Genomic DNA, 22,107 nt, shown 5'->3' with positions numbered 1-22,107 from the left:
GGTTCTGATAACCATGGCCAATAGTCCTGCAAGCAATGTAGAAGAATCATTATCTGTGGTTTTGCCTAAGTTGCTAATACATTTTAAAATTGTATAGCTTCATCAGAATAGGTGAATCTGCTATGCACTTAAAAATCTGATACAATGCTCAGACAGCTGTTTCAAAGTTTGCTGGCTTCTCATCAGCTGGCACGTGGTCTTTATTGCTACAGCAGTAATACCACTACAACTTAAGTGAATAGGAGTTTATCAAAAGAAATAATAATTATAATAATAAAATACATATATTTTAGTTATATACTTAATAAAACAATTCAATTAAAATAAGTAATTTGTCATGTGCGAGAGCCTTAGCGTTTATAGAGGAGCAGAATGTGGATCTGATCATTTTCTTGTTAAAAAAAAAAAACACTTGAGGTGAAATTGGATTAAGAAAATAAGAACGGACATCCAACAATGCAGGGAAGGAGAAATGCTACAAGTGGATCAATTTAATGTTGAACTACTTCAGGAAGACATTAGAAACAACTTCACCCGGAGATTGGATGCTGCAATTAACATAGAGATAAAAGGTAATACTGAAGAAATCTACAAATATTTAAAAAATATTGTAAAAAAAATAGCTCATGAAATCCTAAGCAAAAAGAAGAGCCAAGGACTAAAAAAGACCTGGATTACAGAAAAAGTAAGAATTGTCATAGAGGAAAAGAAACTTGCAAATCAGAAATGGCTGGGTGAAAGGAATGATGCATATAGGAACACTTATGTCGAAAAGAAGAAAATAGCCAATTGTTGGTAGTAGAAGCAAAAAATGAGGAATGGGAAAGGAAATGCACAACTATTAATATCAAATTTTCCAATTTAACTTGTGTTCTGGGGAAAATAATGGAATCACTGGTTAAAGAGGAATTGCAAGATCATCTAAACAAGACTGCAGTAATAGTTAAGACACAGCATGGGTTTGTCAAAGGGAGGTCTTGTCTGACTAATTTGATTGGTTACTATGGTGTGGTCACAAAGGAACAGAATGCCAAAAATAATTTTGATATCATATACTTGGATTTCAGGAAAGCTTTTGATACTGTTGCACATGGAAGACTGCTGCACAAATTGGAGAGGTATGGCATCAAGGGTAAGTTTTTACAATGGATAAAGGGATGGTTGAGGTGGAGACAACAGAGAGTGGTAATCAATGGACACTGCTCTTAGTGGACAAATGTTATTAGTGGAGTTCCCCAGGGTTCGGTGTTGGGCACATTGTTGTTTTGCATATTTATCAATGATAATGATGAAGGTATATCGGGTGTAATGTCCAAGTTTGCAGATGATACAAAGGTTGGCAGGGTTGTTAACGACAGTATGCTACTCCAACTGGATCTAGATAAGTTGGGAAAATGGGCTGAGAAGTGGCAACTGAAGTTTAACATTGACAAATGCAAAGTACTGCATATAGGTAGCAATAACCAAAGAGAAACGTACCAACTGGGTGGTACTACACTCGGGGAAGTGGAAAATGAAAAAGACCTGAGGGTAATTGTGCAGCCAAATATCAAGTTCGCTGTGCAGTGCAGATGGGCTGCCAGGCCAGGTCATGGAGTCTTGTAAATGATATATAGGAATTTTGCTAGCAGGGACAGGCAGGTGATAATCCCATCATACAAGGCAGTGGTCAGGCCACAGCTAGAGTACCGTGTACAGGTCTGGAGGCCTCATTTTAGGAAGGATGTAGGGTTGCTTGAACGAGTACAAAGAAGGGCAACAAGATTGCCGAGGGGAACAAAGGAGTGCTCTTACCAAGAAAGGCTTAAGTTCTGCAAATTGCAGCACCTGGAGAGTAGGTACCTGCGAGGTGATATGATTGAGGTGTATAAGGCCTTGAATAGGTTGAGCAAGCTGAATGCTGATGGGATTCTTCATCTTGCTCAGACTAAGAACCTGAGGGGGCACAGTTTCAAATTGAGGAAGGATAGTTGTAGAAGAGATGTGCGAAAATTTGCCTTTAGCCAGCGGGTAGTTGATTGGTGGAACAGGCTTCCATCTTTTGTTGTGGAAGCTAATAGCCTAAATAAATTTAAGGCTGAGCTGGACATGCATTTTGAACGAATGGAGGGATGAAATGGGAGGTTTTTTTTTTTTGCTGATGCTGCATAAGCTTGATGTCTTGCATCGTATGTCTCTACTAATGCTAATGCTAAAAAATTGGGCTTCAAGCAATCAGCAGAATCATGGAAGGTCCTTAAAGACTTGAGAAAACAGAATAAACACAATGCTGGTTTGCAATTAATACCTTTGAAAGACTGGATGAAGTACTATGAAGGACTTTTAAAAGAATACCGGGAAGAGTTCAAGATGGTGGAGGATTTTGGTATGGAAGACTCGGGCTTAAAAGTTTCTGTTAGGGAAGTGGAACTCTTACTAAAGGAAGGAAGGAATGGCAAATCACCTGGACCTGGAAGAGTTTATATGGAACTTCTGAAATAAGGTGGAAGGAGTGGCTGTTTTGATACAAAAAAAAAAAAAAAAAAAAAAAAAACTGTTAAATGGTATACTGAGAGGAGAAGAAACACTGAAAGAAATGACAACAGGATATATTACATCAATTTATAAAAAGGGCAATCGCAAAAGCTCTTCCAATTACAGAGGAATATGTATCCTGAACCCACTGTTAAGGATTCTTGGAAAATGGATCAGGAACCATTTAGAAGCCTGAATCGAGGTGTCAGAAGAACAAAGTGGTTTTTCAGCCGGGAGGTCATGTATAGACCATATCTCAACAGTACGACAGATCCTTAAAATGCCAATCAAAAGGAAAAGAAATCTTTATGATTTTCACTGACTTTGAAAAGGCATATGACAGCGTTCCAAGAAAATTCTTATGGGAAGCACTGAAAGAGGCAAATATTTGCGAACAATTGATTAACATTATTAAGACAATTTACAGGAATAATAGATGCAGAATTAAAGTGGGATCAGCTTTGTCACCTGAATTCCACACTTCAAAAGGCTTATTATAAGGCTGTTGCATGTCACTAATACTTTTCAAAATTTATATCGACATCTGCCTAAGATCCTGGTCAAAAAAATGCAATAAAATCGGATTGCTGATCAATAAGAGCATCTATATTCACAATTTACTTTTTGCCGACAATCAGGTGGTGATAGTACAAGACTTAGAAGATGCAGGCTATGCATATCATCAATTGTTTGAGGAATATAAACAATGGGGTCTAAAAATCAATTTTAACAAGACTGAAATGTTGTCTTCACGATCAGGACACATTCTAAATACTGAAGGTTTTAAAATCAGACAAGTCGATAAATTCAAATAATTGGGATCAACCTTACAAAGTGTTGGATCATCGCAAGTAGTGATCAATAAGAGAATTGCAGATGGCAGAAAGGCTACTGGCATGTTAAATTCTGTTCTATGGAGCAGAAATATTCTAAATAAAACAAAGAAACTCATATTTCAAATTATTGTACAAAGTCTTCTATTGTATGGAGTGGAAACCTGGACATTGAATAGGTGAGGGGAAAACAAATTGCTCTCCACAGAAATGGATTTTTAGAGACGCTCAGCAAGAACTTCTAGAAGAGACAAAAAAACGGAATGAAGAAATAGGAGAGAAAATGGAAGTGAAAAAGAATATTATTGACACAATCAAAGAAAAACGTTTAATACCAGTGATCACTGCCACCTAGTGGTTCATTTATCTGCAGATAAATGAACCACTAGGTGGCAGTGATCACAGTGTGTTGAAGTGGGATTTAATCAAGGAGGTAACTACCATCAGAGGTAAAGGGAAGGGTTTTTGTTTTCGTAAAGGCGACTACGATGGTCTGAGACAGTATTTAAATTCTATACAGTGGGACCAACTGATGATGTTACCAACAGCAAACTAAAAATGGGAAGCATTCACGGAACTAATCTTGGAGGCTACCAGGCTTTACATACCAACTAAGAAATATTGTTCAAGGTTTAGGCCAAAATGGTTGTCAGATGAACTAATGAGACATGTGGCAGAGAAGAAAAATGCATGGGATACATACAAATTAATGGGTGACATGGAAGCCTATGATAGATATAAGTTGGTCTGTAACCAAGTCACAAAGGAGATTAGGCAGGCAAAGGCAGACTACGAAAAATCCTTGGCAAAGGATGCAAAGAAAAACAGAAAAGAGTTCTTTACATACTTGAACTCGAGAAGGAAAGGGATGAATCAGATTGGTCCACTGGATATTGATGGTTCAACAGTTGAGGATCCTGCTCAGGTGGCTAACAAACTAAACGAGTATTTTGCATCTACATTCACGCATGAGGAGTTATTCAGGAAGGAGAATGATGTAGGTAAAGTAAACATTGGCAGTGAGCTGGATGATTTTGTAATAACTGAGAGGAAAGTGGAGGAGAGATTGTTGAGGATAAACATAAAAAAGGCACCTGGGGTGGATGGGATCTATCCAGTTATATTAAAGGAGGCAGCAAAGGAAGTATGCAAACCCCTAGCCATAATTATGAGAGCTTCTTTGGACTCAGGGGAGGTACCCATAGACTGGAGATGTGCAAATGTAACCCCAATTCACAAAGGAGGATCAAAGGCTGACACAAGTAATTATAGACCTGTTAGTTTAACTTCTGTTCCAGGTAAATTAATGGAGGCACTGGTTAAAGAAGCACTGCAGGATCATCTAGACAAGAATTCAGTTATAGCTCAGACACAGCATGGTTTTGTTAAGGGCAGGTCTTGCCTGACCAATTTGATTGGATACTATGATGTAGTCACAAAAGAACTGGATGCAGAGAATAACTTTGATATTATATATTTGGATCTTAGAAAGGCTTTTGATACTGTTGCACATGGAAGACTGCTGCACAAATTGGAGCAGTGTGGCATTGGAGGCAAATTGCTGCTATGGATAAGGGGATGGTTGAGTGGCAGAAGACAGAGAGTGGTAATCAATGGACACTGCTCAACGTGGACTAATGTTATTAGTGGAGTTCCTCAAGGTTCAGTGTTGGGTCCATTGTTGTTTTCGGTGTTTATGAATGATATTGATGATGGGATATCAAGTTTAATGTCTAAGTTTGCAGATGATACAAAGGTTGGCAGGGTCGTTAAGGACACTACTGACGCTATGCTGCTGCAACAGGATCTGGAAAGGTTGAACAGATGGGCTGAGAGGTGGCAAATGAAGTTTAACATTGACAAATGTAAAGTACTACATATGGGAAACAGTAACCCCAGAGCAATGTATCAACTCTGCGGTACTACACTGACAGTGGTGGAGAATGAAAAGGACCTGGGGGTAATTGTGCAGGCAGATATGAAGTTCTCTGAGCAGTGCAGACGTGCTGCAAGAGTAGCTCATGGTGTCTTGTCAATGATATACAGGAATTTTTCTAGCAGGGATAAGGAGGTGATTATTCCCTTGTATAAGGCAATGGTTAGGCCACATCTTGAGTACTGTATACAGGTCTGGAGGCCTCATTTCAAGAAGGATGTAGAGCTGCTGGAACGGGTACAGAGAAGGGCAACAAGATTAGTAAATGGAACAAAGGGTTGCTCTTACGAAGAAAGGCTTAAATTTTGCAAATTACAGAGTCTGGAGACTAGGCACCGGCGAGGTGATCTGATAGAGGTGTATAAGGCTTTGAATGGTTTGAGCATGCTCAATGCCAATGGGATTCTTCATCTTTCTCAGAATAATCACCTCAGAGGGCATAAATTCAAATTGAGGAAGGACGGGTGTCGGATAGATGTGCGGAAATTTGCCTTTGGCCAGCGGGTGGTTGGTTGGTGGAACCGACTTCCATCACTTGTTGTTGAAGTTGATAGCCTAAACAAATTTAAAGCTCAACTGGACAGGTATTTCGAACGAACGGAGGGGTGAAATGGGAGAGGGGTTTTTTTTTTTTTTTTTTTTGGCTGATGCTGAATAAGCTTGCTTTCTTGCATCATATGCCTCTACTAATGCTAATGCTAATATGGTATGGGCATGTAAAACAGATGCAAGAAACCAGATACCCAAAGGCTATCCTGGAATGGATATCTCCTGGAAGAAGAAGAGGAAGACCTAGGAGGACAGAATGGATGGAGTATGGGAGTGCATGACAGCATGAGGTTTAACAGACCAAGACAACTTGAACCGCACTTTATGGCAGGAAAAAATCCCTACCAAAAAATAACTTGTAGGCTGAGGAAACCCACTGTATATGGAAACACTCCTCTTGAAGAAGAAGTCTTACATCAAGATTCTTGGCATCACATAACAGGTAATATTAAAATGTAGAATTTTACACAAGGTTGTGCAAAATTGTTTCAACAAATTGTATGAGCAAATTTATGCCAAACTGTGAATAATGTATTTTATCTAAGTGAACATTACTAGTAGTAGTAGTAATGACAAATGATGCGAGAAAGCAAGCTTTTATAGCATCAGCCAAAAGGGAAAAAAAAAAACCTATACAGCTCACTCATCCACATCATCCAGGAATTTGTCTATTGTCTAGTTCCTCATTGAATTTATTCAACAACAGATGGAAGCTTCTTCCAACAATCAACCACCTTCTGGCTGATCGCAAACTTCCACACATCTATCCAGCAACCATCCTTCCTCAACTTGAATTTATTGTGCCTCATGTGTGTAGTCTCTGCATGTAGAAAAATACCGTTAACATTCTGCTTTCTCTGTTCATTCAAGGTTTAAATGTCTCAATCAGATCTCCCCACAGGTGCCCAGTCTTGAGACACTGCAATTTGCAGAACTGAAGCCTTTCTATGTAAGAGCACCGTTTTGTTCCCTTCACCAATCTGGTTTCACCTCTCTGCACCCATTCCAGCAGATCTACATTCTTCCTAAAGTCAGGCCTCCAGACCTGTATACATTACTCAAGACGCAGCCTAACCATGGCTTTATACAAAGGGTTAATCACCCCCTTATCTCTGCTAGCAAAGTTTCTGTATATCATTGACAAAACCCCAAGAGCTATCCTGGCAGCATGTCTGCACTACTCAGAGGATTTCATGTCTGACTGCACAATTACCCCCAGGTCTTTTTTGTTCTCTACTACCCTGAGTCTAGTACTATACAGTTAATGAGTTACTCTGAGGTTGCTGCTATCCATATGCAGTACCTTGCATTTATCAATGTTAAATCTCAACTGCCATTTCTCAGCCCATCAACCAAATTGTCCTAGATCTTGTTGTAGTCTAGATCTTACCCTGTTGACTGTCTTTAACCACCCCACCAACCTTTGTATCATCTGCAAACTTAAGCATTAAGCCTGATATATCTTCATTAATATCACTGATAAATATGAAAATAATGATGGGCCAGGCGCTGAACCCTGGGAAACTCCACTAATAACATTAATCTGGGCTAATTGCACCCCTATATTATTATTATTAACTCTATATAAATTATATTATTAACCATAGTAGATAACATGCAGTTTTGGCCTTTACCTTACAGTTCGGATTCTTTTCTTTCATTTTGCGGCCAATTCCTGTTATGGTTCCTCCTGTTCCTGCTCCCAAGACAACCATGTCAATTTGTCCATCACACTGATCCAAAATTTCTTCAGCTGTTGTGTCATAATGAGCTAGAGGATTACCAGGATTGCGATACTAGAGATTGAATGAAAAGTTAAAACAACTTATGCATATGATAATTAAAAATATATTAATTTAAAATAATTTGAAAATGATTTACACATGCAAAGTAGATATTGTGATTAAAACAGCATTATTAGAAGTATTAGTGTAAGTACTATTTGGCACAGGGAAAAAAAGCTTTTGAAAAAAAGCATTGTTGAAAATATACATAATTACCTTCTAAAACTTTGATAATTAATTACAGATGGCTAAATACATACATATGGATTTAGCCATCTAAATAAATACATCCCTATTTCCTTTATAAAAATAATGAAAATAAAATAGAAATAATAAAGGTTAAAAATCAAACCTCTACAATGCTGTTAAAGTATCAAACGTACAGGAGACATTCAAAATTTTCGCACTGAGTATTGAAAATCCTATGTATTCAAATTTTTCAGTCTCCAAAAAAGTGAAATGTAACTGGTCCAGCAGTACCCCACAGCCTGGATTCCCGTAAAATCTTTGTCTTGATCCCACAACCAACATATTCATATTCCTTTATAAAAGTAAGGAAAATAGAATATAAATAATAAACATTAAAAATCAAACCCCTACAATGTTGTTAAAGTATCAAACTACCTTCAAACGGCACCTTCGTAGCCAGATGGGCAGGAGCAGCAGTGCATAGCACACGCTTCTTGATTAGACCGGGGTTCAAGCCCGTGACCACCAAACACGGAGGATGCAGAAAGATCAGGGAATGACCACCACATATCCCTGGAGCAATATGGCCTTAGTTGCAAATGCTCCTAAAAACCAAATAACAACAACAATACCTTCAAACATGTACAGGAGACATTCAAAATTTCACATCGAGTATTGAAAATCCTATGCATTTAAATTTTTCAGTCCCCAAAAAGGTGAAATGTAACTGGTCCAGCAGTATCCCAAAGCCTGAATTCCCATAAAATCTCTTATTCATATTCACAACAGAAACATCAGTTTTAGGGAACAGCCTCACTCCCAAAACATTAACCCCACCCCCTACATTATACTTTTTATGTAATTTATTAATTTCCAAATAAATTCACACATGATCATATAGTATGCTTTTCCATGCTATACATAGGATAATAATATTTAGCAAAAATTCAACTGAAAAGTGATGAGAGAGTGTTGGACTTTCCTCCATATGCTTTAACATGCGACACTATCAGGACTAGAAATTCTATTAAATTTTAATCTCTAAATAACAACTCTTATGCCACGTGTTAAAAGTTAGTTTATTCAGCCTTATTAAGGTAACATTTCAGGAGCCTTGCTGGAACCCATCAGGTATAATAGGGATTATTTACAGAGAAATTTCATGGAAAATCACCACAACTGTCCACAACGACAGATGGAACAAACTTCCATCTGTCGTTGTGGAAGCTGATAGGTTGAATAAATTTAAGGAGGAACTGGACAGGATTTGGAGGGAATGGTGCGTTTTTTTTTTTTGGCTGATGCTGCATAAGCTCATACACTTGCTTTCTTGCATCACATGCCACTACTACTACTACTTCTCTCTCGGGATAATTCTGAAATTTTTTTGGCTGGCACAGTATGTCTCCGGCTGCCTTCAAAACAACCTGGCCCAAGTACAAATGCTTGCCTGCATATGTTCGCTCCATTACTTTTTTTTTTTTTATAGAACTTATAGAGGCATCCTGTGGTTGTCCAAGTTTTCTTTGAGAATAAGCTTGTCATCAACATAAAACAGAAATAAGCGTTAGTGAAGCAGAAACACTATAAATTAAAACATTCAAACTAAATATAGAGACTGTCTGTCTTTCTGCTATTTCAGAATTCATCAAAAACAGCAATGACAAGTTTTAAGAGGTAAAAATATAGTCTGCTTATGAATATAATGAAAATGACATGCTGATCATAAAGTCTGCTGATGAATATTTCACTATATTCATCAGCAGACTTGATTCCCCCTCTTCAAACTTGTCATTGCAACTTCTGATTAACTCTGAGCAGCAAAACAGAGACAGGACTGTCTCTGCAAGCATTTTGAATTTTTCATTTGCAAAGTTTAGTATTAGTATTGGCAACATGACACAAAGCAAAACTCATGCAGCTTTGCAAAATTAAAAAAAAAAAAAAAAACATTTCCCCATTCCTTACAATAGTTTGTCTAAACCTTCCTTAAATTTACACAAACTATCCACTTGTACAAAGTTTATTTCAACAACTGATTACTCTTTGGCTTAATACAAATATTGTTTTCTAATTTAAAAATGTGTCCCTTTTGTGTGTCACCTGAAAAACATTAAAGATGCCTAATTTCTAGAAACTGCAATTTGCAGACTTGGTAAAAATATCCCTTTGTAACACCAACTAATCTTACTGCTCTTCTCTGCATTCTTTCCAAGAGACCTATGTCTTTCCAAAAATGAAGTTCCTACACCTATATGCAGTATTCGATGTAGCCTAACCACTGCCTTATACAATGGGATAATCCCCTCTTTGTACCTGCTAGCAAAGTTCCTGATGGGCTAGCTTGTTTGCAGAACGCAGAGAATTCCATATCAGTCTATTTCTACTAGTATCTTCAATATATCCTAATATCTTCAAATAAAATTTTTATAGAACAAGCTGAAAAAATAAATAAAATTGGATTAGCATTAGCATTAGCATTAGTAGAGGCATTTGATGCAAGAAAGCAAGCTTATGCAGCATCAGCCAAAAAAAAAAAAAAAAAAAAAAACCCACTTCCACTTCACCCCTCTGTTCGTTCAAAATACCTGTCCAGCTGAGCCTTAAACTTATTTAGGCTATCAACCTCCACCACAAGGGATGGAAGTCTGTTCCACCAACCAACCACCCGCTGGCTAAAGGCAAATTTCCGCACGTCTATCCTACATCTGTCTTTCCTCAATTTGAATTTATGCCCTCTCAGGTGATTTTTCTGAGCTAGAGGAAGATTCCCATCAGCATTGAGCATGCTTAAACCATTCAAGGCTTTATACACCTCTATCAGATCACCTCGCTGGTGCCTAGTCTCCAGACACTGTAATTTGCAAAACTTAAGCCTTTCTTCGTAAGAGCACCACTTTGTTCCATTCACTAATCTTGTTGCCCTTCTCTGTACTCGTTCCAGCAGCTCTACATCCTTCTTGAAATGAGGTCTCCAGACCTGTATACAGTACTCTAGGAGTGGCCTGACCATCGCCTTATACAATGGAATAATCACCTCCTTATCCCTGCTGGAAAAATTCCTGTATATCATTGACAATACTCCATGAGCTACTCTTGCAGCCCGTCTGCACTGCTCAGAGAACTTCATATCTGCCTGCACAACCACCCCCAAGTCCCTTTCATTCTCTACCACTGTCAGTGTAGTACCACAGAGTTGATACGTTGCTCTGGGGTTGCTGTTTCCCATGTGTAGTACTTTACATTTATCAATGTTAAACTTCATTTGCCACCTCTCAGCCCATCTGCTCAACCTTTCCAGATCCTGCTTCAGCAGCATAGTGTCAGTAGTGTCCTTGACGACCCTGCCAACCTTTGTATCGTCTGCAAACTTGGACATTAAGCCCGATATACCATCATCAATATCATTTATAAATACAGAAAACAATAATGGACCCAACACTGAGCCCTGAGGGACTCCACTAATAACATCAGTCCACGATGAGCAGTGTCCATTGATTACCACTCTCTGTCTTCTCCCCCTCAACCACCCCTTTATCCATAGCAGCAATTTGCCTCCAATGTCACACTGCTCCAATTTGTGTAGCAGTCTTCCATGTGCAACAGTATCAAAAGCCTTTCTAAGATCCAAGTATATAATATCAAAGTTATTCCCTGCATCCAGTTCTTTTGTGACTGCATCATAGTATCCAATCAAGTTGGTCAGGCAAGACTTCCCCTTAACAAAACCATGCTGTGTCTGAGCTATAACTGAAGTCTTGTCTAAATGATCCTGCAGTGCTTCTTTAACCAGTGCCTCCATTAATTTTCCTGGAACAGAAGTTAAGCTCACAGGTCTATAATTACTTGTGTCAGCCTTTGATCCTCCTTTGTGAATTGGGGTCACATTTGCACATTTCCAGTCTATGGGTACCTCCCCTGAGTCCAAAGAAGTTCTCATAATTATGGCTAAAGGTTTGCTTACTTCCTTTGCTGCCTCCTTTAATATAACTGGATAGATCCCATCCACCCCGGGTGCCTTTCTTGTGTTTATCTTCAACAGTTTCTCCTCCACTTTACTCCCAGTTATTTCAAGATTCTGTAGCTTACTGCTAGAGTTGAATACACCTCTGGCATTCCCCTCGCTGAATAACTCCTCGTGTGTGAATGTCGATGCAAAATATTCATTTAGTTTGTTAGCTACCTGAGCAGGATCATCAACACTTGACCAATCAATATCAAGTGGACCAATCTGATTCATCCCCTTCCTTCTAGAGTTTACATAAGTAAAGAACTCTTTGCTGTTTCTCTTTGCATCCCTTGCCAAGGATTTCTCGTAATCTGCCTTCGCCTGCCTAACCTCCTTTGTAACTTGGTTGCATATCAACTTGTATCTATCAAAGGCTTCTGTGTCATGTGTTAATTTGTATGTATCCCATGCATTTTTCTTCTCTGCCATATGCCTCATTAGTTCATCTGACATCCATTTTGGCCTAAACCTTGAACAATATTTCTTAGTTGGTATGTAAAGCCTAGTAGCTTCCAAGATAAGTTCTTTGAATGCTTCCCATTTTGAATTTGCTGTTGGTAACATCATCAGTTGGTCCCACTGTATAGAATTTAAATACTGTCTCAGTCCATCGTAGTCGCCTTTACGGAAGCAATAACCCTTCCCTTTACCCCTAATGGTAGTTACCTCTTTGAGTAAATCCCACTTCAGCACACTGTGTTCACTGCTACCTAGTGGTTCATTTATCTGCAGATTCTTAATGCATGAAGAATCACTGCTGATAATCAAGTCAAGAGTATTACTCCCTCTAGTTGCCTCCCGAACATGCTGATGTAGAAAACAATCATCCAATAAATCCACAAAAGTCCTGCTAGTGTGTGAGTAACCAGCCCCCAAATTCCAGTCAATATCTGGGAAATTAAAATCTCCCATTATAAGACACTCTGATTTACTGGCCCACTCTATTTCCCTGTACAGTTCCTTATTATACTCATCAGAGTCATTAGGCCTATAGCACACTCCTACTCTCAATTTTGATCTCCCAATGTTTATGTCACACCAAACTGACTCCACACTGCACTGTCCAGCGATGTCGACTGGCTTCACTTCCTTGGTTTTTATGTGTTTCTTAACTAATAACATAACCCCTCCTCCCTTCCTATCCTGTCTATCCTTTCTGTAGACGTTGTACTCCCCAAATTGCAGTTCTGCATCCCTAATATCTGTGTGACACCACGTCTCTGATATCCCAACAATATCTGCCTTCGATGTTTTGAGCAATACCTCAAATTCATCAAATTTATTTACTAAACTCCTAGCATTGGTGTACACGCAAGTATACCTGCACCTGTTTCTATTCTTAGCTACCCTAACACAACCCATGTGTTTACTTGTACCGCAATGGCTCCCAGCAGTCTCTGAAATACCATGCATCTTGTTTTTCAGGCTTCTGCTCATTCTAATAGAAGCAGTGCAAGAATCTCTTTCACCTCTGCCAGTGGCTACTGTCAATCTATTGGTCTTTGTCGCCCCCCAAGCTAGCAGTTTTCCGACCCACCTAACACTGCCTCGATAGCATCAGCAAATATTCTTGCACCCTTTCTATTTAAGTGTATCCCATCCCTGTAGAAGCAATCTCTCCTGTTAACAAGTACAGTCCAGGCTGAAAAAAATTCTACCCCTTGAGCCTTGCACAATCTTTCCATGGCCGAATTAATCGACAAGGCTCTCATCATATACTCCCTCCTATCGCGTCTGGGCAGAATTGCAGACACTTTCAAATTCAACCCTAATTCTCGGCTTTTGTTCAACAGTCACCTGTACTTGTTAAGTAATTCTGCCGGTCTCCTACTCTTAATATTATTAGTGCTAACGTGTACAACTATATCACCTTTTGTGCCCTTAAAAGATGATATTCGCTCTACAACGTCATCAACCTTTGCCGCTGGCAGACATACCCTGGTCCTGTTCCACCTATCTTTTTTACAAAGCATGTTCCCCGTTTCCCTGACAATAGAGTCACCAACAGCTACTAGTTCCTTCGGGACCAGCGCATTCTGCCTTGGGGGTTGTCTCTGTGTCACGCGATGCCCAAGTGCAAGCTCTGGCGTTGATGTGGGCAGCTGAGAGCTTGATGGGCCCCTCAATTTAGTTTCTTCGAGGGCATCCACCCTGTCCTTCAAGCTCTCATTTAGGCCCACAAGAACGCCGAGTTGTTGCTTGATATCGATACACTCCTTGCATCGCGCACACACAAAGACATCCCCCTTGGCAGTATCATGTCCCGTACCCAATTGCTCTACAAACATCAAGCAAACAGTGCATTTTATAAGGCTGTGAGTCAGAGGACAACTGCCCCCCTCAGTTCTGCTCTGAGCCACAGCACTTCCATTAGCTTGAGCCTTTTGCTTTGCTGCTCTGGTCTGAGTCATGATTCTATTAATTTATTAATTAATTATGTTATGTTATTAATTATATTACGTTTGTAATCTATGTCGTTATACGTATTTATTTAAACGTACAATTTAACTGCTAACGAAGTTCAACTAACGCTATCTAGTACGGTATATAACCTACGGTATATCTAGTACGGTATCACAATGGCGGGAAAGTTACTAACGGTAACGGTAGTTACGAACACGTGGAAACCCTTACCGATACTTTTACAAGGCCGAGTAAAGAATAAATACACCAAATTAATCAAAAAATCACAAAATAATGTTATACTACTAAATTTAAATCAAAAGTTTTAGAAAAACAATAATTTCAAATCAATAAATAAGAAAAATCCACTTAGGGGCTTTGAACACGACCGTCACTAGTAGCCTCGTCAGCAAACAGCTGACGAGGCTACTAGTGACGGTCGTTTTATTGGGTTTATGTTTCTTACTTGATCTAAGATAATAGCATTAGGAATTTCAGCACACAGTCTCTGTGCAACACTAATATGAGATTCTGGAGAATCAAAGCGAGCACTTGTTGGAGTCCGAACAATTTCAGCTCCTAAAGCACGTAGTACATCAACTTTCTCTTTGCTCATTTTCTCTGGCATTACAATTATGGTACGGTAGCCTTTCACAGCAGCAGCTAAAGCCAAGCCAATACCTAAAAATTAAAAGTCAAAAACCATCTTTCAATAAATTATATTTATTTTAATGCTTATCAATTAAAACCCAAAAATATAAAGAAATTACTTACATAAGTTGTCCTTGTTAAGCTAAAAAAGCAAGGTCATATGGTTTTAAATTATGTGTGAAAGGTTACTTAAATATTTATGAAGTCTAATTATAACTTTCAATTGTCAGTTTATTGTCAACTGGTATTTTGAATAGAAAAAAAATGATAAAAAGTTAGCACTGCACTCAACTGCTAAGCATCTTTTTTTTTTTTTTTGTTGATGTCTTGAATCCTATCTTTGAAGTTTGTTTTCTGGACAGCCTCTTCGTGAGATTTAACTTAAAATCAACCATAAACAGAAAAACATAGGATGAAACTTAAAATTTTAAATCACACCCTTGCTCAAATAAGGTAAGGTTTGAATGTCCAAAGAATCCTGAAAAACTTGACAAGTTTTTAAGAAAAATGACTTGGCGAAGGAACTCTCTATCATCATACTCAAGAAAAATAACTGTACAATGTGATCAATAAAAGCATTACAGAAACAAGATATACATGAACTGTGTTCATTTACACAGGATCAATTTAGTCAGAATAAATAAGTTTGGATCAATTTACTCAAGATAAACTCAGATTAATTTACTCAGGATAAACAAACCAACTGCTATCAACAAAAGAACAATCATCATTAAATACATGCCAAGCTAAAGAACAGCCAGTGTTGGATCTCAAAATATTACATAAGATCATCCTCTGCAATAGTATAGTAGGTTCATTACTTGTCACTCATTTGGAGAAGTCTGGATTCAAGTCACATCAATGACTGAAGAAATTTCTAAAGTCCAGTTCAATCTTTTTTTTTTTTTTTTTTTTTTTTAACGTAAACCCCAAACACAAGAGGAATTAGAACCTATAGTACATACTACCATGCTTGGGTTGGAGGTTGAGAAGACAAAATAAGATATTTGTTGACACTGGACTTGAACTTCTGTAGACTGTAATTTTCAGGAAGTACGTAAGAAGAAGGTAGTTCCAGAAAACAGCAGTTGAATGAATAAACGAGGAAGATGAAAAGTTGGTTCTGTGAGTTTGAAGTTGGACAGTAAGTGGGTGTTGGCTGGTGGAGGCACGTCTTTGGACCGTTTTGAAAGAGAGAGCGGGGAATTATAGAAGCCAATTCAGAAGAACAGTGCCCATGGAAGTATCTGTAGAAGAGGCATGCAGCAGAAACAGTACATCTATGAGAGAGCGAGTGGAGAGACTCTGTTAGAGATGAATCATTACTTAACCTAACTGCCCTCTTCTGAATGGAATCAAGAAGCCTGAGAGGGGTTTTGGGGGCACCACCAACAATATTCCATGGCAGGGCACATTTGCGATTTATACAGAGCGAGCAGCTGTTTAGAAGAAAAGTAACTCCAAGAGCGAAAGAGAAAACCAAGTTTTTTGGATGCGGAGAAGCAATGTTTGTAATGTGCTTGTGCCAAGAGAGATTAGAAGTCAGGGGCCGACCGGGCTAGCCGGGTGGGTAAAGTGCCTACCTAGCAACCCAAAGGTCGCGGGTTCGATTCCCGCCTCGGGCTTGGATCAAAGTACTGCAAAAACCTTGGGAGGTGCATTATGGCCACAGAAGCCTATGCACCAACAACTACCAAAAAAAAAAAAAAAAAAAAAGTCAGGGTAATCCGCAAAAGGGGTTCGAAGTCAGGGTAATCCGCAAAAGGGGTTCGAATCCCGCCTCGGGCTTGGATCAAAGTACTGCAAAAACCTTGGGAGGTGCGCTATGGCCACAAAAGCCGATGGGCCAACGACTACAAAAAAAAAAAAAAAAAAAAAAAAAAATCCGCAAAAGAGATATCATTTTTCCCAGAAATCGGAATGTCACTAAAGATAAGCATAGGAGCAGAAGAATCCTTTTTGCGAGATATAAGACAAGACTGAGTTTTAGAAGGGTTGAAATCAACTAAGTTGTCTTTGCTCTACTGGAGAATTACGTGAAGATCGGCATTTAAGGAATTGGTAGCAGATTTTCGAGAAATTGAAGCTGATTGAGCAGGACAAGGTTTCTCAAAATGGAAAGTGGAATGCAATGTGCTATCATCGGCAAAACTATGGATAAGATTTCCAGTCAATGGAAGAAGGTCATTAATATAGCCTGTTCAAACTCTAGTTTGGGCTGATTAATAACTGCTTTACAATTGTTGCGAGCTTTGGTGTAGGCAGAAAATGAAACTGGAGAATTAGAAACAAGCCAGTTACGATATGCAACATTCTTCTCTTGAACAGGCTTAGCACATTTATTGGAAAACCAAGGTTTAGTTAAAGGACGAGATTTTAAAGTGGAGTGTGGGATAAAGGATTCCATTCCTGCAAGAATAATTTCACTGACACGATCTGAGCAAACGTTGACATCAGAAGTTTTGAAACAGTAAGCTGACCAAGTTAAAGAAGAAAAGAACTCTCCCAGGTCATCCCATTTTGCATTCTTGTAATGCCGAACAACACAATGTTGGGAATAGCCATGAGATAAAGGTTCCATTGGAGAAGAGACAATCACCAAGTTGTGATCTGAAGTGCCTAAAGGACCTCCCACTTCAACCGTTTACTTAGAAGGGTTGTTTGTGAGAAAAAGATCAAGTGTATTGGCTGTATGATTAGGATTATCCGGTATTCTTGTAGGTAAATGAACAATCTGTGCAAGGTCATTAGTAATTGCAAAAGCCTCAGCATCTCGACCAGCTGGGTCGGTATGACTAGAAAACGGAAGACAGCTGGAGTTGTGAACATTAAAATCACCAAGGAAAATTACATCACTGTTAGAAAGTTGGACTGGAGAAAGTCAAGTTGCAAAGAGAGGAAGTCAAAGAGCTCCAAGTGATTAGTGGAATTGGGAGAACAGTAGAGACAACAGATGAATTTTACACAATGAGGTAGAAATTTTAAGCCAGAGAAGATCAAAGAGAGGAGATTCCAAATTGCAAAGTCTCTGACAGGGAATATCAGAACGGACATATGCACAAGTACCACCTTTGAGGCAAAAGGAATCATACAGCGAATAATTTGGGCATCTGAGATGAGCAGTAGTTGAATCAACCGATAACTGAGATTCTGTCAGAAAAAGTACATGGGGTTTGGCAGACTGCAAGTGGAAATGGACATCGTTGAGATTAGAATTGAGACCACGTATATTTGTGAAATTAATTATAAAGTGCTTGGGAGGTTTAGATCTTTTCGCTGATAAGCTGGCTCTATTAGTTTGACAATTCATGGTGTATTCAATAGTAAGAAAAAGTGGGTGGGACATGCTGTATGAAGTTATGAAATTTTTGGATATGGCAAACATAGGGTAAGAATATACCCAGATCCTTGACATAACGTGGCCTTGCCAATGCTCCCTACATACACACTACTCGGACTCCCTCCAGTCACTATCTGGCAGAGCAGAGGTAACAAGATTATACACTAGTGGATCCGGAAGCCTCCTATAGAGTTACCAATAGGTTCGGTCCGGTGTACTAACTAGCAGGCGGTCTGCGAACACCGTTTTAGAGCTGTACTCTCGAAATGTAAGGAATATTGGATCTCGCCATGATGTTCATCATAACCTCAAAAGTCATCAATCATACTGCACGATGGAAGAGATAGGGAATGGTTGACCGGAACTTAGCTCTAGAGACTAAACATGGGTTCCACCACTTCAAGCCTCCAATAAGCAAAGTGGTGGTATTGCACCGGTTGATGAGAGTCATCTACAACCTTGTACTGCCTGGTAACATAGAGGGGTGGCAATCCTCCATGTGGTGTGGGCGCCACACCTCGACCCCTGCTTACGTTGGTTCACACCTGGATGGTCACTCACCATGTACTTGTGCATGGAGGTTATACCCAGGATTACTAACAGTCCCACCATCGTGAAGGTGCAAGCAGGGGATTTGACTGTCACAGACCGTCCGGACTTCGCCGAAATTGGGTCCACTTGACTTGAGTGTCACCCGAATATCAGTTCCATCAGCGTTTTAGACTCCCAGGTAGCAAGTGCAGCTTGTCTGGCAAATCTGAGAGAATGTCTGTGACAACCTCAAGGACCTGGTTGTAATTTGTAATCGAGGTTGTAATTTATTAATCTCAGGCAAAGGTAGTAGTGTTCCCCCATGAGTTATTCCAAGTTTTCCAGCCCACACCACATGCAAATCTACTACTAGTACTACTACTATAATAATAATAATGACTCTAATGCAACCTAATCCAAGGCTTAATGAAATGTAAATACATTAAACTCTTCAAAATCCTGCATCCATGGGATTCAGAGGTGACAAATTTTTAAATTTTCCAAATTTTAGAGGCATATCTGGTAGTTGGGCAGTTTTGGGGAAGCATTTTTCAAAGAACATTCAGCACACAACTGAACTTATTTACATCTGTAATCATTTATAATGATAACTGATTGTTGAACTGTTTTTGAGAAGCATATTTCAACTAATATTCAGTACTAACAACTGAACTTATTCATATCTGTGAACATTTTATAATGACTAAACCAGGGGTGGGGAACCTGCGGCCTTAAAGCTACATGCAGCCTTTTCAGATACCAATTGTGACCTTTTATCTATTTCTCTCAAATGCAAAATCCACCTTTTATTTCATGACATAACACCAAACTCAAAATATTTTTAAGGTAAATTTTATCTATTCTCTTTTTTATATATCATTATTCTCCTTATATAATTTAGTTTACAGTTATGCCATACATTATCAAAATAAAATAAAATAAAGGCATTAAATATTGGATAGTTTGACAGAGCACAAAAAGTGAAGGGGTAAAATTATTTATACTGATAACTGTGTAGTTAGCAAGAGGCCTGCCAGTGGCAACTCGGTAACTGGCAATCACCCAGTGATTTGTGTCACAGGCCTGAGAGCTTCTTAAGAAAGAACTGTAACATGTTAAAGAAAACATATGCATTGCCTTTTCTAGGTAAGGAAAATAATAATGAATTATATATTAAAGTAAATACAAAATAAAGCATTTATTCTAATTCACTAATCTTTAGAGAATATTATTAATTCCCATACAGAAGATATGGCATCACTTCCACTTGAAACTGAACTTCATTTGCCAATGTTGCCTTACTTATCAGCAATGACTCATCTTGCTGACTGCTATCAGTATCAGTTGACATTCCGGTCATTCTCCCCAGTGTTTGTTTCCTTTAAAATTGAATTTTCAGTCAATCTGTGTATTTCATTTTTAAATTTTACTGGTAACCTGATTATGTCAAGAAATAAAAAAAGAGAGTATGCAATGAAGAATGGGGATTGCAGTATTATGCTGTTGCAGTGAAAGATAAAATGGTTTGCTCTGCGGTGCAATATTGGCAACAGTGAAGAAATACAAAGCATATCAGCATTATGCGACTCATAAGGACAACAAATATGCTAAAATAGAAGGAGAACCTTAAAGTCTACACTTAATGAAAATGAAAGATGGAAGCAGCTGCAACAAATATTCAAAGTTATGTCAGGACAAGGGACTGACATCATTGAAGCAACATATAATGTAGCATATATACTTGGAAGGAGTAGTAAGCCATTTAGCAATGTGGAAATCATAAAAGAATACATATTATTGAAGTTGTGGTATTAGCATTAATTGAGGCATGTGATGCAAGAAAGCATCATATGGTATGTTTAGATTCAGCTAAGGTTAATAAGTACAAACAACTACCTCTTTCAAGGAGGACCATAACTGATCAGCAAAAATTAGCCAATAATATAACAGAACAGCTTCATGCAATATGCCAAAGCAAAGATATTATTCAATCGCCTTGGGTAAATCCGCTGACATTACTGACTCAGCGCAGGGTTATTTTTTTTTCGTGTTACAACTGCAGATTTTCATTGTCACAAGGAGTTATTGGCTTTGGGTACCAGGACACATGGAATTGACATCTTTGCCATCATCAAAGAAAAATGCTATGAAGCAAAACAAAATTTATGTAATTTAGTAAGTGTATACAGATGGTATACCTTCCATGAGAGGAAAACATTACTACAGAAAGAATAGGCAGATCTAGATACTTTGATATCCCTTCAATTCTTCATCAGCAGAATCTGTGTGCCAAATCTACTCTTTAAGTGACAAAATAAATAAAGTTATAATTATTGTAAACTACATTCGAGCAAATACATCACGACTTCGCCAATTTTGCAACATGTTCAGCATGCATGACGATGCAACTTTCGCCTGGATCTGCTATATCATTCTAAAGTGCACTGGTTGTCCAAAGGACAAATATGTGTCACTTTTATCTTTGCGAAAACAAATCAAGCTTTTTTGAGGAACTGAATCAACAGTGTGAATTGTCGAAAGTGGAATTCTACAGAGATATTGCATTTTTGTGTGATATAATTTCAAAGCAATATGATCTGAATATTTTTTTGCAAGGTAAAACCAAATCTATATATAATATGTGGCTTAAAATACAGGCATTTCGGAAAAACATTACCTTTTTTCAAAACCTTGCCTACCCAACTGGAACTTTCAGCTGAACAGTTTCCTGAACTGGCAAAAGTAATTAATGAAAGAATACAAACAAATCATTAAGGAAATGCAACATGAAAGAATATACAACTGTTCTAGACTCCCTGATTGAAGAATACAATGAAAGATTTGCTGATTTTAAGAAACAATTTCACACTGAAGCCAGCTTTTCAACCACACCTGATTGATGTCTCCAAAGCACCTCATGAATTACAGATGGAATTAATTGAGCTCCCAGAACTTAATAATATTCTGAAATCTCTATTTGACATGAAGTCCTCTTCCATATTTGTCCTCTTCAAATATGGAAAAATGCTGTTGAATACTCACATATGCATAAACATGCTTGTCGAATGCTATCTTGTTTTGGCACAACCTATTATTGTGAATCAACATTTTCATATATGGTACAAATTAAAACAAGTCTGAGATCTCAGATGACGGATATTCACTTGGAGGACGAATTAAAACTACGCTCAACAATGTTGGAACTAAATAGACTATTGTTTGACATTAAGCAGTCACAAAAAAGTCATTATATGGTTTGTTGTCTAAGTTTGTCCATTTTTAGTTTTGATATCATCTTTGCTAAGCAAATAAATGTCTTCCCTAATTTTTTCTTTAAATTCCTCATTCAATAAGAGGCTGTAATTAAA

The 22,107-nt window shown here is 38.3% G+C and overlaps 1 protein-coding gene across 5 annotated transcripts in view; it reads right to left on the bottom strand.

The window, feature by feature from the left end:
* Cbs (Cystathionine beta-synthase) overlaps positions 1 to 22,107 on the bottom strand; it is a 244,741-nt gene that overhangs the window by 88,511 nt on the left and 134,123 nt on the right. For all 5 annotated transcript variants that reach the window (XM_090381660.1, XM_090381658.1, XM_090381662.1 and 2 more), the window contains exons 5-6: positions 14,684 to 14,898; positions 7,467 to 7,628 (exon numbers count right to left, since the gene is read on the bottom strand). In XM_090381660.1, the coding sequence (XP_090237786.1) occupies positions 7,467 to 7,628; positions 14,684 to 14,898 (377 nt within the window). The remainder of the gene's footprint in view (positions 1 to 7,466; positions 7,629 to 14,683; positions 14,899 to 22,107) is intronic.

This window comes from Mastigoproctus giganteus, chromosome 9 (assembly GCF_048544385.1).
Source record: "Mastigoproctus giganteus isolate SK-2022 chromosome 9, ASM4854438v1, whole genome shotgun sequence".
NCBI classification, from domain to species: domain Eukaryota; kingdom Metazoa; phylum Arthropoda; class Arachnida; order Uropygi; family Thelyphonidae; genus Mastigoproctus; species Mastigoproctus giganteus.
This window is presented reverse-complemented; position numbering and strand designations above follow the sequence as displayed.